This window comes from Pediculus humanus, genomic scaffold, assembly GCF_000006295.1.
Source record: "Pediculus humanus corporis 1103172108216 genomic scaffold, whole genome shotgun sequence".
In the NCBI taxonomy this organism is placed as follows: Eukaryota; Metazoa; Arthropoda; class Insecta; order Psocodea; family Pediculidae; genus Pediculus; species Pediculus humanus.
This window is the reverse complement of record NW_002987786.1, coordinates 76,038-90,308: the sequence shown is the minus strand read 5'-3', so window position 1 is coordinate 90,308 and position 14,271 is coordinate 76,038. Positions and strand designations below refer to the sequence as shown.

Sequence of the window (14,271 nt, the reverse complement as noted above, 5' to 3'; positions counted from 1 at the left end):
TAATATAAAAACGTTTAAATGAAAAAAAGAAAAAAAGTGAATAAAAGTGAAATTCTTGAGAAAATAATAGTAATAATAATAATAACTTACAGAATTTTATTTTGAACTTTCATTTTCAATTTCATCATGGTTTCTTTTTCTCTGTCTCTCTCTCTCTCTCTCTCTCTCTCTCACACTAATTCAAACGCGAAAAAAAAAATGAAAATTTTAAATAAAAAAAATAATTTCACGATAACACTTAAAACAATAATCGATGAATGATACGATGACGACTACGTAAGCGTAATAAAAATAAATAAAAACATTCGATTAGGCTAGTTGTTGTTGATGTTGATGTTGTTGTTGTTGTTGTTGCTTACCAACGAACGACCTGAATTAAACTGGCCGGTAAAAGACTACATATATATAAAATTAATGAAAAAAAAAAAAAAACTCGATTTCATTTAGGCACGTTTATAGACGTCGACTGCTACAACTACTACTAATACTACTACCACTACCATCACTACTACTACTACAATTACTTGGCTCGGTAATATTAGTTTATTTCTTACCTTGGTACCTAAAAAAACGAAGCGAGAGAAAAAAAAAAAAATTATTTGCGTTGTTTTTAATATGACATAACCATTCACTTTTCCACTCTATAAATATTATAATTATTTATTCACGATAAATACTAAAACATACATAAATAAATACCAGGTACGCGCATCGTCGTCGTCATCTTCGTCGTCACGTTACGTCTTTATTTTATCCGATTTTATTATTATTATTATTACTACTACCGGGATTTTGTTTTACCACGTGAGAGGAAAACGCAAAAAAAAAAAAAAAGATTCGCGGTGTTAAGGTAACGCGCACAAAGTTACACAAAGGTGATGATAAAAAATTAATTAACCTTTTTGTTAATTAGTAATAATAATAATAATAATAATAATAATAATAATAATAATAATAATAATAATAATAATAATCGAAATAAAAAATTAAGTAAATAAATGATTAGGAAAATTAATTAATAATTAAAGACGTTGAACTTTTGATCTTTAAAACACTCACGCACGCACGCACGCACAAGGAAAAAAACATTAAAGGTTACCATTATGCGTAATAATAATTATCATTATTATTATTTTTATTATTTTTAAATCGAATTTATTATTATTATTATTATTATTATTATTATTATTATTATTATTATTATTATTATTATTATTATTATTATTATTATTATTATTATTATTATTATTATTATTAATATTATTATTATTATTATTATTATTATTATTATTATTATTATTATTATTATTATTATTAAATTTTAGTATTTTTTTATGGATTTGTTTGTAAAAAAAATAAAAAAGGAAAGAAAACAATGGAAGAAGGTAATAAAAAAAAAAAAAAAAAAAAATTTTAACGGTTCGAAAAAGGGAGGGAAGAGAAGGGGGAGGGGAGGGGGAGGGGGAAAATTGAAATTCAAGGTTTGGAACATTTAAGAACAATCGTAATTTTGTTGAATGGCCTTTGGGTTATTTGAGGTTAAATATTTTTATTATAAGAAATAAGAGATAAATATAATCGTTATCACCTCAAAGGTATTTTCTTAATTGTTTAAAAAATAAATAATGATAATAATAATAATAATAATGATCATCGTTTGTAATTATTATTACGTTAATTATTAATTTAATTAAAAATAAGGTATAAATGACGGCGTAATTTTTTTTTTTTTTGAATCGTTAAAAAAGTATAAGAAAGAGTTTGTTGTGATTGTTGTTGTTGTTGTTGTCGTTGTTGTTGTTATTGTTGTTATTGTTGTTGTTGTTGTTGTTATTGTAGTTGTTGTTGTTGTCGTTGTCGTTGTCGTTGTTGTTGTCGTTGTTGTTGTTATTGTTGTTGTTGTTGTTGTTATTGTAGTTGTTGTTGTTGTTGTTGTCGTTGTTGTTGTTGTCCCACGAAAACATTACGAGTTTTTTTTTTTTTTCGTCAAACCTTTTTATGATTATTGATAATGGAAAATTTTTACGCGGGAAAATTTTAAATTTTTAGTTTTTTTTTATTTGTTTTATACATTAGTAAGCGTTATCATCAATTTGATAAGAGAATATAATTTTTAAATAAATTATGACGGTCAGGTGATAAACCATAACAAAACAAAAAAAAATGGCGCGTTTTTTAAAAAAAATTTTTATATCGAGCGGTTAACTAAAAAAAAATATTCGTAAACAAAACCTGACACGTTCAAAACACGCACACGCACACGCACACGCACAAAATACGCTTTAGGAAGTTTTTTTTTTTAAAAAAAAACTACGTTTTTATGTAACAAACGAATGAAAAAAAAAAAAAAAGTTTGTGCAATTCGACATAAATTTAACAACATCTTGTTTTTTTTTTTCGGTTAAATTTTTTTTTTTACTAACGATCGATATTAATTAAAAAATTTAACGGACAAAAAATTTAAAAGATCTTCATTTGTATTTATCACTCTATGAATAAACATAATAAAAAAATCAATCGATTCATGATCCATTTATTTTTGTACACGACATAAAAAGGAAAAAAAAAGGTTGATGATGATGATGATGATTTGACAAATGGTATCGACATTCGAAATATGACCTTAAATAATTTAATCATGCGTTAAATTCGATCCTTTGAATTATTTTCTTACATCAATTAATCAATTCTACCAACCGATCGAATTCAAAAAAAAATTCAACGTTCGAAATTATTAACCCGTTAAAAAAAAAAAAAAAAAACATTACAACGAATTTTAGAGAAAACTTGTTTGATCACTAAAAAAAAAAATCAAATGTTTGTTGTAAACTTGTATTCTCTCAAAACGAGAATATATTATTATTATTATTATTTAACCTGTGAATTTATCTGGAATAAATTTCATAATCTTCTTATTTGTAGATAAGAGGAAAGATGAAGAAGATTAAAAACAAAAACAAACTAGAAAAATTTTACTGCGGTGAAAAAAAATTTTTTTAATTGATTTAAAATTTTTATTATTATTATTAATTATAACTATTATTATTATTATTATTATTATTTAAAATACGTACATAAAGAATTTATTTATTTAAATAAAAATTTATTTATTCATTTAAATCCGTATAAATTAATGTCGATAAAAATCTAATGAAATTATTTTTAAATTCTTGGCCTTTTATATGACAATTAGCAACGACGTGATTTAAATTTGGCAAAGGATTTTTTTCAATAATTAAATCGTCGCCGTTTCCGGTTTGATTTTTAACAACCAAACACCGGGATTCTGGAAAATTCGTTTCCTCAACGAAATGATGATAAAGCGTTCGCAAAGAGGATACTTCTTCCGGTAAATTATCCGTGTGTACGAATATAATCCCTTGAACTTCGTGTTGTATGGCCGGCCAACATGATTGATACCTAAACAGCAACAGTTTTTTTTTTTTTTAAATTTTTTTAAGAGGATGGGGGGAACCGGAAGTTCCTACGCACGTAGTTCATTTTAAAATTATCCCTATAACTTCCGTTTTTTTTTTCTCCCGATTTTTACTTATTGGAAATCGAGAGAGAGAAATGTTGGAGGGTGAAAAAAAAAAGTCATAAAAAATAAATTAGATTGGTTTTTGTTATTATTTCTCTCTTTCTCTCTCATTTCGTTTTATAGTTTTATTTGGGGGGAGAGGGGAGGGGAGGGGAGAGTGACAAATTTTTTTTCATTTGTTAAATGGAAAAGAAAATGGAATGAGAAAAAATAGAAAAACAAGTCGAAGTGAATAATTTTTACTTATTACGCTCCTGTCGCACGTATATAAAATTTCTCTCTCTCCCCCCCTCTCTCTTTCTAGCGATCTTTTGTTTTGAATATAAATTAGTTTCATTATTATTATTATTATCACCAACAACGCCACCGTCGCATAAAAGACTCACGACGCCAATTAATTATCGAAAATATTCAGCGAAAATAAAAAAAAAATTTTTATTATTACTCTCAAAGACGACAGTGGCAGCAGCAACAGCAGGAACAGCGACAGCAACGAACGTTTTGTAACAAAAACACGCGTAAATTTCACGTATAACAAATAACTTATAGAGGGAAAGAGAGAGAGAGATAGAGAAAGACATTGACTGATTATTTTTACTCTGTGTATAATATGATAGACGTGTCATTAGATAATGCATTTGCGTTGTTACGTCAAATAAATCCGATTTACATTTAAAATAAATTTCTACAAAAAAAAAAATAGTAGTAATAATAATAATAATAATAATAATTTTTCTTATTTTCTCGTTAATTTAACCGTTAAAAATTTAAATCCGTAACGATATCCGACATTTATTATTTAAAATAAAACGCGCGCGCGTAAAACGCACGTGGCAATAGAAAAAAAAAATAAAAATTTTTTCACTTTACCTGCTTCCACCGCTACAATCCCATAATTCTATGGCTATTTTTTTTTGGAAGACGTTTTTCGTTTTGATTCCATCGACAAAAAATTCTAAAATTCTCACGGCTTTTGTCGGTTTCGTATCTCCTCCTCCTCCTTCATTAACGTTAATTATTTTTTCGTAAGATTCGTACAGAAAATTAGCTAATGCAGTTTTCCCAACCTTTAAAAAAAAAAAAAAAATCAAAAACTCAAAACCGCCATTTTGTTTATTATTATTTTTAATTTTACGCCGTTGTTATTGAATCGGTTTTATTCGGTTCTGTTTTTCATTAATTTTTTTTTTTTTTTTTTTTATTAACAACAGAAAATGTCGGATGTCGAACTTAATAATAATAATGATAACAATAATAATAATAACAAAGGAAAAAAAAAATACAAAACTCACCGATGGCGGTCCAAGAAGAATTATTTTAATTTTTTCTTTACCAGACATGTTTATGAATTTTATCCAAACTCAAATTTTTTTGTTTTGTTTTTGTTTTCGTTTGCGTTTCCACGGTAACAATATCGATTTTTTTTACCTTTAAAAAAAATAATAATAATAATAAATGTGTTCGCAAGTGTAATTATCGATCGATAAAAAAAAAAATTTTATTGATTTTTTTACTTACCTACTATACGGATATTTCCTGTATTTGTACCCTTTTTTTAACATTGCTGCACGTTCTCATCGGCGGTGTCGGCGGTTCTTTTGCTTTGTTAGTTTTTAACGCCGGTTGTACGTTTCTTTCGAGAGTGTTCGTAGCAACGGATGTATAACACGGAGGAGGTTCTTGTAATTTAATAACGTGAGCACCTGATGATTCCGCCGGAGTCTGAGATGATTCGCAATCGGATTCCTGTACGTTTTCCGCATTGTACCTCCGATTTCTTTTTCTTCCTTTTTGATTTTTACCCCTCTGATAATAAATACCTGTAAAATACAATAGAAACATTTTGTGATTTTTATTTATTACCGACGTCGCTACCACCGCCACGACAAAAAACTTACCCGCGAATATTAATAAATTTAATATAAGCAAAAGACATCCAACACCAACGGTTACTCCTAAAGCGGCTGCATAACTATGATAACCGCTATCGGCAAGCCTTTGTAGTATACCAACTTCGTCACCGTCATCGTCGTCAACATCTGTATCGATATCATTTTCGGTTGTCATCGACATTTCCGTCATACCAGGTAAACAATCCGTTATAGTCGTTAAATGAGTTTGCGGACTCGCTGGTAAATACCTCGGAGAGGGACGTGTTAAGGATTCCGGTTGAACGATTCCCTGATAAAATTTATCAGCTCTTTCGTGAAAGTGATGATGCCTCATGCTGACATCTTCATCGCCGGGTTGATGAAGTTGCGGAATTAAATTTAACCATATCGCCATTTTATGACCGCGATAATGACTTTTCATTTTCGGTTTAAACGCTGCCAAAAGAATTATAACTTTTTTTTTATTATTACCATTATTATTATCATCATCATCATCGTAATATCCTTTTTATAAGTCTCATACGTCATCAAATACGTATTACGTCATTATTAAATTTTTTTAATAATAAATTTTTTTTTTTCTCCCGAAACAAAATATTAAAACGGTATCAAAAAAAATAAAATAAAATAAAATTTGGCGGGAAATTTAAAAAAAAAACCGTTTAATCGAATACGCGGCGTAAATAATACTACATCCATATATATTAATTTCAAAATGGATTTTGCAATAAATTGCTTACGTCACACAGAGAAAAAAAAATAAAATCGATGATTTGCGCGTTTTTGTATTGCATTTGTTAAAATACATTTTAAAAAAAAACGCGGCATAAAATTTAAATTTAAATCGTTTCGTAAAATAATTTTAAAAAACACGCAGACGACGGGGAATAAATAAATAAAAATAAAAAAAATTGTTTTATAGTCTTGCTATAAATATATACTCCTTTTTATAGATGTCGACACGCGTTTTTTTTTTTTTTTTAATTTATTTGTTTTAATTAACACAATCTTAGCAGACGTTTTTTTTTTTAACTTTAAAATTTATTTACGGAAAACTATTTTCTCTATAAATTAAAAAAAAAAGCTACACGCTATAAAAAAAATTCGATAAATAAATAAAATAAAACGCGAAAGAGTTTGTAAACTATAAAAAAAATTTTTTTTTTTTGTAAAATTACCCGGTGAAAAAACATTAAACACGTGGATTTATTTATATAAATTTATAGCTTTGAATTATTTATAGCGTTTGTTATATACAGAAACATATTTAAATATTATTATTATTACTATTATTATTATTGCGGGGGGAAGGTATGAGGGAAGGGAGGAAGGAAGCGGAGGGGGTGCCGTAAAAAAAAAAAAAAAATAAAACGAAAGAAAAAAACACGATTAATTTTTTCTTTCTTTTACTATTACTATTGTTATTATTATTATTATTTTTCGTAGAACCGTTAAAATTATTATTATTATTTTTTTTTTCTTGAATTTTTTCTCTTTAAAAAAAGCGTAAAAAAAAGAAAACTTTTTATAGTTCAGTGCCAAAATAATCTTAAAAAAAGTTTTCTAGAAAAAAAAAACAAAATGGATTCCGATAAATTTAAAAAAAAAATTCGAATAAATTTTTATAAATTAATTATTAATTAATTAATTAATAGTCACGATTGATAATAAATCTTTATCGTAATTGATAAGAAAATAAACAAATATGGCGGATTGTAAATGTATGTTAAATGAAAATATAAAAAAAAGAAAATTCTATAAGAGATGAAAGAGTGGGAGTGGTAGCAGGTGGTGAGATGGTTGGATATGAGAGGGGAGAGGAGGAGGGCAGGGGGAAAGGCATTTCAGATTTATGAAATGTTCGACCTGGTTGAAAATGAAAAATATCATCATCATCATCATCGTTTATCAAAAACAAAATTCAACACACTTTTAATCCTTCTGATAATATTTATATATGTGCGCGCACTTTGTTTCATTTTTTTTCTTCTTTTCTTTTGTTCTTTTCCAGACAAAAGGTAATAAATGCAAAAAAAAAAAGGGATCGTTATGACTTATAGTCGCGAAGGCCCCCCCCCCGAAAAAGGAAAAAAAAAATGGAATACGTATGTCGTAGTATAAAACTCGTCTTCTGTTTTTATTTTTACCGCCATTTTTTTTTTGTTTGGAACCTACCGTTTTTTCCCCCGTTTTTCTTGAATTATCCCATTTGAAAAATTACACGGGAAAATCTTTTTTTTTTTTGAAAATCGAGGGAGGGGAAACACACAAAATGCTCCTATTATTTTCGGATTTATATTGTTTTTTTTTTGGGGGGAAGGGGGGAGAAGAAAATTGGAGGGAATGTTGTTAAAAAAATTTTTGTCGTTAAATGCGTATTGAAAGTAATGACGACTACGAATAAGAAGAAAAGATTTTTTTTTGTTTTCCAAAATCTTTTTTAAACGAAAAAAAAAATTTAATTTCAGGTACGGGAAAATTTTTTTTCCCCTTTTTTTTCATACCAAAGGAATGAAAGAAAAGGTTACTTTTTTTTAAACGAATTTTAATTTCTTCTGTTTTTTTTTCTCTCTCTCTCATTTTTTTTGCAGTGCAATTAAAAAACATTTAAAACATTTTCTTTTTTTTTTCCTTTTTCCTCTTTTTTGATAAATTTTCCGAGAAAATTAATTGGTACGAAAATGTAGGAATAACCAAAACCGCACGCGCACTCACTCACTCACATTTTTTCATCTTCACGTTTTTTTAAAAAATTCTTTTCATTAATTAACCGAAAACTTCATGAACGTTTTTTTTTTGTTTCTCCCCCTCCCTCCTCCCCAAAAAAAAATTAAAAAAAAAATTTAATGAATTCCCAAGTCCTTCATTTTACGGTACATACATTTTAAAATATTTAATAATGATAATAATAATAATAATAATAAATAAAACGCGTAACGATTAATTTCGATAACGACATCCTTTTGAAATTTAATTAATTTAAAACTTTTTAAAATGTTTTTCTTACTTAATAATTTTTGTTGTTGTTGTTGTTGTTGTTGTTGTTGTCGTGAACAAACAAACAAACAAAAAAAAAAAAAAAACTTTAAAATTTTAAATGTTTGTTTTTTTCCACTCGTACAAACGCACACGCGCACACGCTCACGCATTTTCACTAACGTAAAAAAAATCGAAAGTTTTTATTTAATTATAAGACTTTTTTTGGCAAAAGACATTTTTGAAACGTTATAGTCTAAAAGTCGAGCCAAATAAGACAAACGAATTATGTATATATATAGAAAAAATAGCGCTTTATTTTTATAGACTATAAACGATAGTTTAGTATTCAAAAATAAAAGTATTCAAAAAAAAAAAAATGGTAGTTTTACTTACTTATGCTTAAATATTGTTGTGTTTGTACTTCGTACGATTCCCAAACGATTCCTCGATATTTAGATTTTTCTTTTAAATTACCATAATCGAAATTGTTATTATTATTATCGTTTTTAGGCTCGTTAGGATTCCTGTAAACAAAACAATAATAATAGTAATGATAAAAAAAAGGATTTAGAACAAAAAAAAGTTTTTATCTACTCACCCGGTTTTAGCAAAATTTGAAAAAAAATTAATAACGGCTTCGGAAACGCTCACATCTTGTTTAGTAAAATTTTGCGGGAAAAAAGGCAAACCGTCGACTAAAGGCAAACCTAACAAATACGTTATCGATTCTCCACGAACGCTTCCCAATCTCTGGAAAATACAAAAAAAATAAAATAAAATAAAAACGTTCGTTTGTTCGTTCGCAACGTCCTCCCTCCCTCCCTCCCTCCTCCCTCGAAAAAAAAATTCTACCTTTAAATTGTTTTTTCAATTTTTTTTTCCATTTTTTTTTTTTTTATCGTCCTTAATTTTTATGCCGAGTTAATCGTCAAACAAAAATTGTGAAAATCGTGCCAAACAAACAAACGAATATATTCGCGCATAAAATATTAACTATTGATAAAATCGTTATTATTATTGTTTTTTTCAAGGTCATCGGGAAAACGTTTTCCAAATGGCCGAAAAAATTTTTTTTTCACGTGATAAAAGTAAAGATAGTTAATGAATAGTTTTTATTTTAATTACCGTTTTGTGTTGTATCCCCCCACATTTTTTAGTAAAAAGGATTTTAATGTAACCAAAAAAAAAACAAATTTATTATTATTATCCACCATTAAACACGACAAGGCTACTTGTCGGAGTTTTTAAGTATTTATCCGAGGTTTCTACCCGATTCCTTAGGGACAAATACTCGAATTTCGGTGGTGCCACTTATTATAAGATAGCACCACATCAATTCTTGAAGGTCTTCCTGAGTCCGTCTTTTTCGATGGGAACGATTTGTCTCCTGAACTGGGCTCCGGTGACTAACATCTTTGGAGTGGCCAGGGTCAGAAGCAGTGAAATTCACATTCTCGTCGAGCTGCCTCAGGTCGACAGTAGAACAAGATTTGTTTTTGGTTCTTACTTTGTCTTGTTCTCATTTTTTTTCTCTTTTTAAGCCAACAGCACGTGGCGTTCTCAAACGGTCACCCATCCAAGTTTGCACCACGCCCGATGCTGCTTAACTTCGGTGATCGTACGGGAACCGGTGTGACCAGCACGCTATGGCCGTTGGCTTATTATTATTATTATTATCATTATTATTATCACCATGAGCTTTGAAAACTATTATATACTCTTTTAAAAAGGTATTAAATATTAATATTGTTGTAGTTGTTGTTGTTGTTGTTTTTAATTTAAGTAATCGAAACGTTTGAAAATGCACACAAAGAAAAATGTTATGCGGAAGTGAGAGAGAGAGAAAGAGAGAGAGAGAGAGTATATGTGTGTGTGTGTAAAGGAAGAAGAAGAAGAAGATTACATGAAAATGGATTTTTTAAAAAAAAAAAAAAGGTTTCATGTCAGTTTTTAAATGATTTACAACAGGACACTAAATCAGTCTGCTAACGTTTCACAATTTTTTTTTTTTGGCTGGTATTTGTTGTTTCATCTTCGGTGAAATCTTCTCTCTCTCATGTTTCTTTTTAGATTTAATATAAAAAGAAAGAGAGGGAGGGGAGGGAAGGAAAAGAGGGGGGGGTAAAAATTTTTTTAGTATTTTTATCGGAAATTTTTTAAAAAAAAAAAAGAAAAAACCTAAACGAAAACAAAACCTTTTTCTTTACGCGGTTGAATGTATTTGTTTTTTTTTTTTAATTATCTGGATTTTTCTCTCTCTCCCTTCCTCTCATACAAACAAAAAAACGACAGGAATAAAGAAGAACAAAGAAAACAAAAAAAACAAAATGTCTTTTTTTTTTTTCCGAGATCATTACGAGGAAACAAAAAAAAAGAAAGAAATATATGAATGCCTTTTATTACAATGAAATTAACGATAATTAAAACCGTTTCGATCAAGTTTCCAAAAAAAATAAAATAAATAAACAACGACAAACAACAACCACTAAACAAAAATAAAACACGACGTCAAAGAACAAAAAAAAAAAATAAAATGGCCGCGATATTTGTTAAAAAAAAAAAAAAGAGGAGAAAAATTTAAAAAGGTTTAAATCTAACTAAAAAAGATAAACGTGACATTGAAAAATATGTTTTAAGCCTAATCTTGTCGTAAATATTTTTCTTTTTTTTTTGGAACACAAACATAAAACAACAACAACAACAACAAAGCTAATATAATTTTGTTTTTTTTTTTCCATCTACACACTTTAAATTCTCTGGAATCGTTTCAAACAGATGAATTCATCATAATTAATAACAACATTTGGAAAAAAAAAAAATTCACTTTTGTCTTTTGATATTACGATTAAACAAAAATTTTTTTTTTTCTTCCTTTCTTTCCTTTTTTCCATTCCTTTTTTCCTTTTTTTCGTTCGTTCGTTTTATATACGAAACTCTTAAATTTATAATTTTTTTTTTATTTATTTTATATCCACTTATTAATTTTAGTGAATGAGATAAAAAAAAAATTTTTTAAAACGTTTCAAAATGGTTTTCCTAAATATAAATTTAAATAATTTATTATTATTATTATTTTTTTTTTGGGGAAAAAAAAATGGAATATATTTACGACGTACTGGAAAAAAAAAAAAAAAAATTAAGAGGATAATTTTTTTTTTTTCTCTTTTGGCAACGATCGAATATAAAATATTAAAAAAAAAAAAAAGAAAAGTACAAAAAACCTTTGAGAAAATGACAATGGAACAAAAAAAGGAGAAATAAAAAAAAAATGGCGGGAAATGTGAAAGGTAGGAAGAAAAAATGTTTTTTTTTTTTCCTACTTTCCACGAGCAATTAGTTAAGAGCCCAAAGTGGGGGAGGGTGGAAAAAGATTAAAAAAAAGGAAAATAGGAGGAATTTCGATATAATAAAACTTTTGACCGCACGAACGCACTCATACACGCACGCATACACGCACTCACGCACGTTTTCATTTTTTATTTTACTCGCATTTTTATATTTAATATAATTTTTATTTTCCTGGGTTTCACAAAACAAAAAAAAAGTGAAATTTCGTCTTTTTTAAATATTCAATAACAATTAAATTAAAAATTGGTCCATTGGGATGCTGTGTGTGGTCGTTTACGAAAGATTTTTTAATGATAAAAATTTTTTTTTTTTTCCTCCTCGGTTTAGTTTTTTTCTTTCCCACGCATTTAAATGTTATCAACTTCCCCTCCCCCCTCCAAAAAAATAATTTATTTTCTCGAAAGAGAAAAAATCAGAGTCCGAACTTTTCATTTCCCTCTCCCCCCGTCTCCCCCTCCTTCCTTCTTTTTTCATTCGCTTTTTTTATAAATTATTTAATTCAAGTGTAATAATATACGGGTTCGTTTCATTTTAAAAAATAATCTTAATTTTTCCATCTCGTTTCGAGGTAAAAAAAAAAAAAAAATTTTTTTTTTTAAACAATGGTCGGAAAGAAATACGTACCTGAGGATATTCAGTTTCCTTTGATTGATACCCAAAATGAAAAAAATAAGTTTTGGCACCTCTTTTAGCATGTAAATAACCGACTCTCATGAGTGGACTCACTGTGTGTCCATCACTCAACGCTTCCAGTGTCGAATCTCTTATATTGATGGGATGTAATATCGGTTTATCCCAATCCGTGTATTCATTTCTAACGGTCGAAAATATTTCGTTCAAATGATAAATATACGCATTTCTCACATACGTTCTCAGGACTCTGTTCCTTTGATCTTCTTCGAAACCGTATTGTATGTCGGCAGCATTAAAATCTAGATAACTTTCTGTCGTTGCCGCACCGAGCATGAGTTCGCGCGTTATGAAGGCCTCGCTGGCATGTTCCATGGCGTTTTCGGGGTCTACAACGCTACCGTCGGGAGGAATGGACGGTCCGAAACGGGGTAGAAATCTAGGAGGTTCGAATTTAACATTTAACAAATCCGAAAGGGATTTTGTGCGTAAACACGGTGCTATATCTTCATCCGCATCGTACGAACATCCCATTTGTTTTGCAACGGTTTCCCGAAGGTTGTTAGGCTGTTGCACGACCGCCCAAGGGCTCAATATGCTACCGCTTAACAAAACGGCACGATGAAAAAGATTTTTCGCGGAAGAATTAAGTAGTAGAAGATTAACTAACGCGGCACCCGTGTCGTGTCCTATGAGTGTCACCCGTTTCGGGTCACCTCCGAATGCTCCCACGTTGTTTTGTACCCAATTTAATGCCGCTCCTATGTCTTGAACTGCTAAATTTCCTCCTGATAAATTTGAATGATCTGGTCCCGTTCGAGTTCTTAGAAAACCTAATAAAGAGAAAAAAAAAAAAAAACTTTGAATAAAAACTCTTTCAATTTTTTTTTTTTTTTTCAAACAAAAAAAAAGAAAACAACAAAAGAGAAACGACGAACGAAAGAAAACAAACAAAAGTTAATAACAATCTCTGAAAAAAAAAAAAGAACATAACTCAAGGGAAAGAAAAGAAAAGAAAAAAAAAAAAAACAATGTAAACAAGAGCAAAAACAAAAATCTTATTTAAACTAAAAAAAAAAAAATTTTTTTTTTCTTTTTTCCTTTTTTTTTTTTACTAATTAAAAAAAAAATTTAGTAACCGGAAACTGCAGAAAGGAAATTTTATTAAAAAAAAAAAGTTTTTTTTTACATATTAATAATAATAATAATAATAATAATAATAATAATATGAGAATCTAACACCCGATTTAATGGGAAAAACTAGTAAAAAAAAAAAAAAAGAATAAAATTCTCTAGAGTATTAAACGGGTAACGTTAATTAACAATAGCAAATCCAACGGGAGAGATTTCGAGCAACAGCAAAAAAAAAAAGAAAAAAAGGAAAAAAAAATTATTTAAAAATTTAACTTTCGCGGGATTACATCCCTGGAAAAACTTTTTTACTTTTTTTTATTTTTATTTTGAGCTGACCTCGCGATTTAAAAACCGGAAACGCTAGGAAAATTTAATTCTGATAATCTTATCATCAACCAAATGATAACAAGTGGTAAAATGTTTTAACTAAAACTATCTAAAAAATGAAACCCTGCCCCCCCCAAAAAAAAAAAAATTACTCATCACTTTAAAAGAAAAAATTTTATTATTATTATTATTACTTCCGGTAACTAAATTACGTTTCGAAGTCAAATTTGTTACGTAGCAAAAAAAAAATGGAAGTCGAACGGGAGGGGGGAGGAAAAAAAAAAACAAATTACTTTTAACATGAGACAATTTTTCTTTTTTCTACTCCCTTTCAACTTTCCATTTTTTCCTTTTTTTTGTTTCCTTTTTTCTTTTTCCTTTTTTTTTTTTTTTATTTATTTACCTTTGTTTGATGTGAAA

At 28.3% G+C, this 14,271-nt stretch overlaps 2 protein-coding genes across 2 annotated transcripts; both read right to left on the bottom strand.

Annotated features, from left to right (window-relative positions):
• Positions 1-3,130: 3,130 nt before the first annotated feature.
• Positions 3,131-5,854, bottom strand: Phum_PHUM447150 (uncharacterized protein; the record flags this gene model as incomplete). The annotated part of the gene is made up of 5 exons (XM_002429627.1): positions 3,131-3,147; positions 3,188-3,420; positions 4,412-4,608; positions 5,090-5,361; positions 5,440-5,854. The coding sequence occupies 5 exons, from the start codon at positions 5,852-5,854 to the stop codon at positions 3,131-3,133; spliced, it is 1,134 nt and encodes a 377-aa protein (XP_002429672.1).
• Positions 5,855-8,797: 2,943 nt separating this feature from the next.
• Positions 8,798-13,916, bottom strand: Phum_PHUM447140 (acetylcholinesterase precursor, putative; the record flags this gene model as incomplete). The annotated part of the gene is made up of 4 exons (XM_002429626.1): positions 8,798-8,936; positions 9,011-9,162; positions 12,385-13,223; positions 13,877-13,916. 4 exons carry the CDS (start codon positions 13,914-13,916, stop codon positions 8,798-8,800), a joined length of 1,170 nt encoding a protein of 389 aa, XP_002429671.1.
• Between the last annotated feature and the right edge of the window lie 355 nt (positions 13,917-14,271).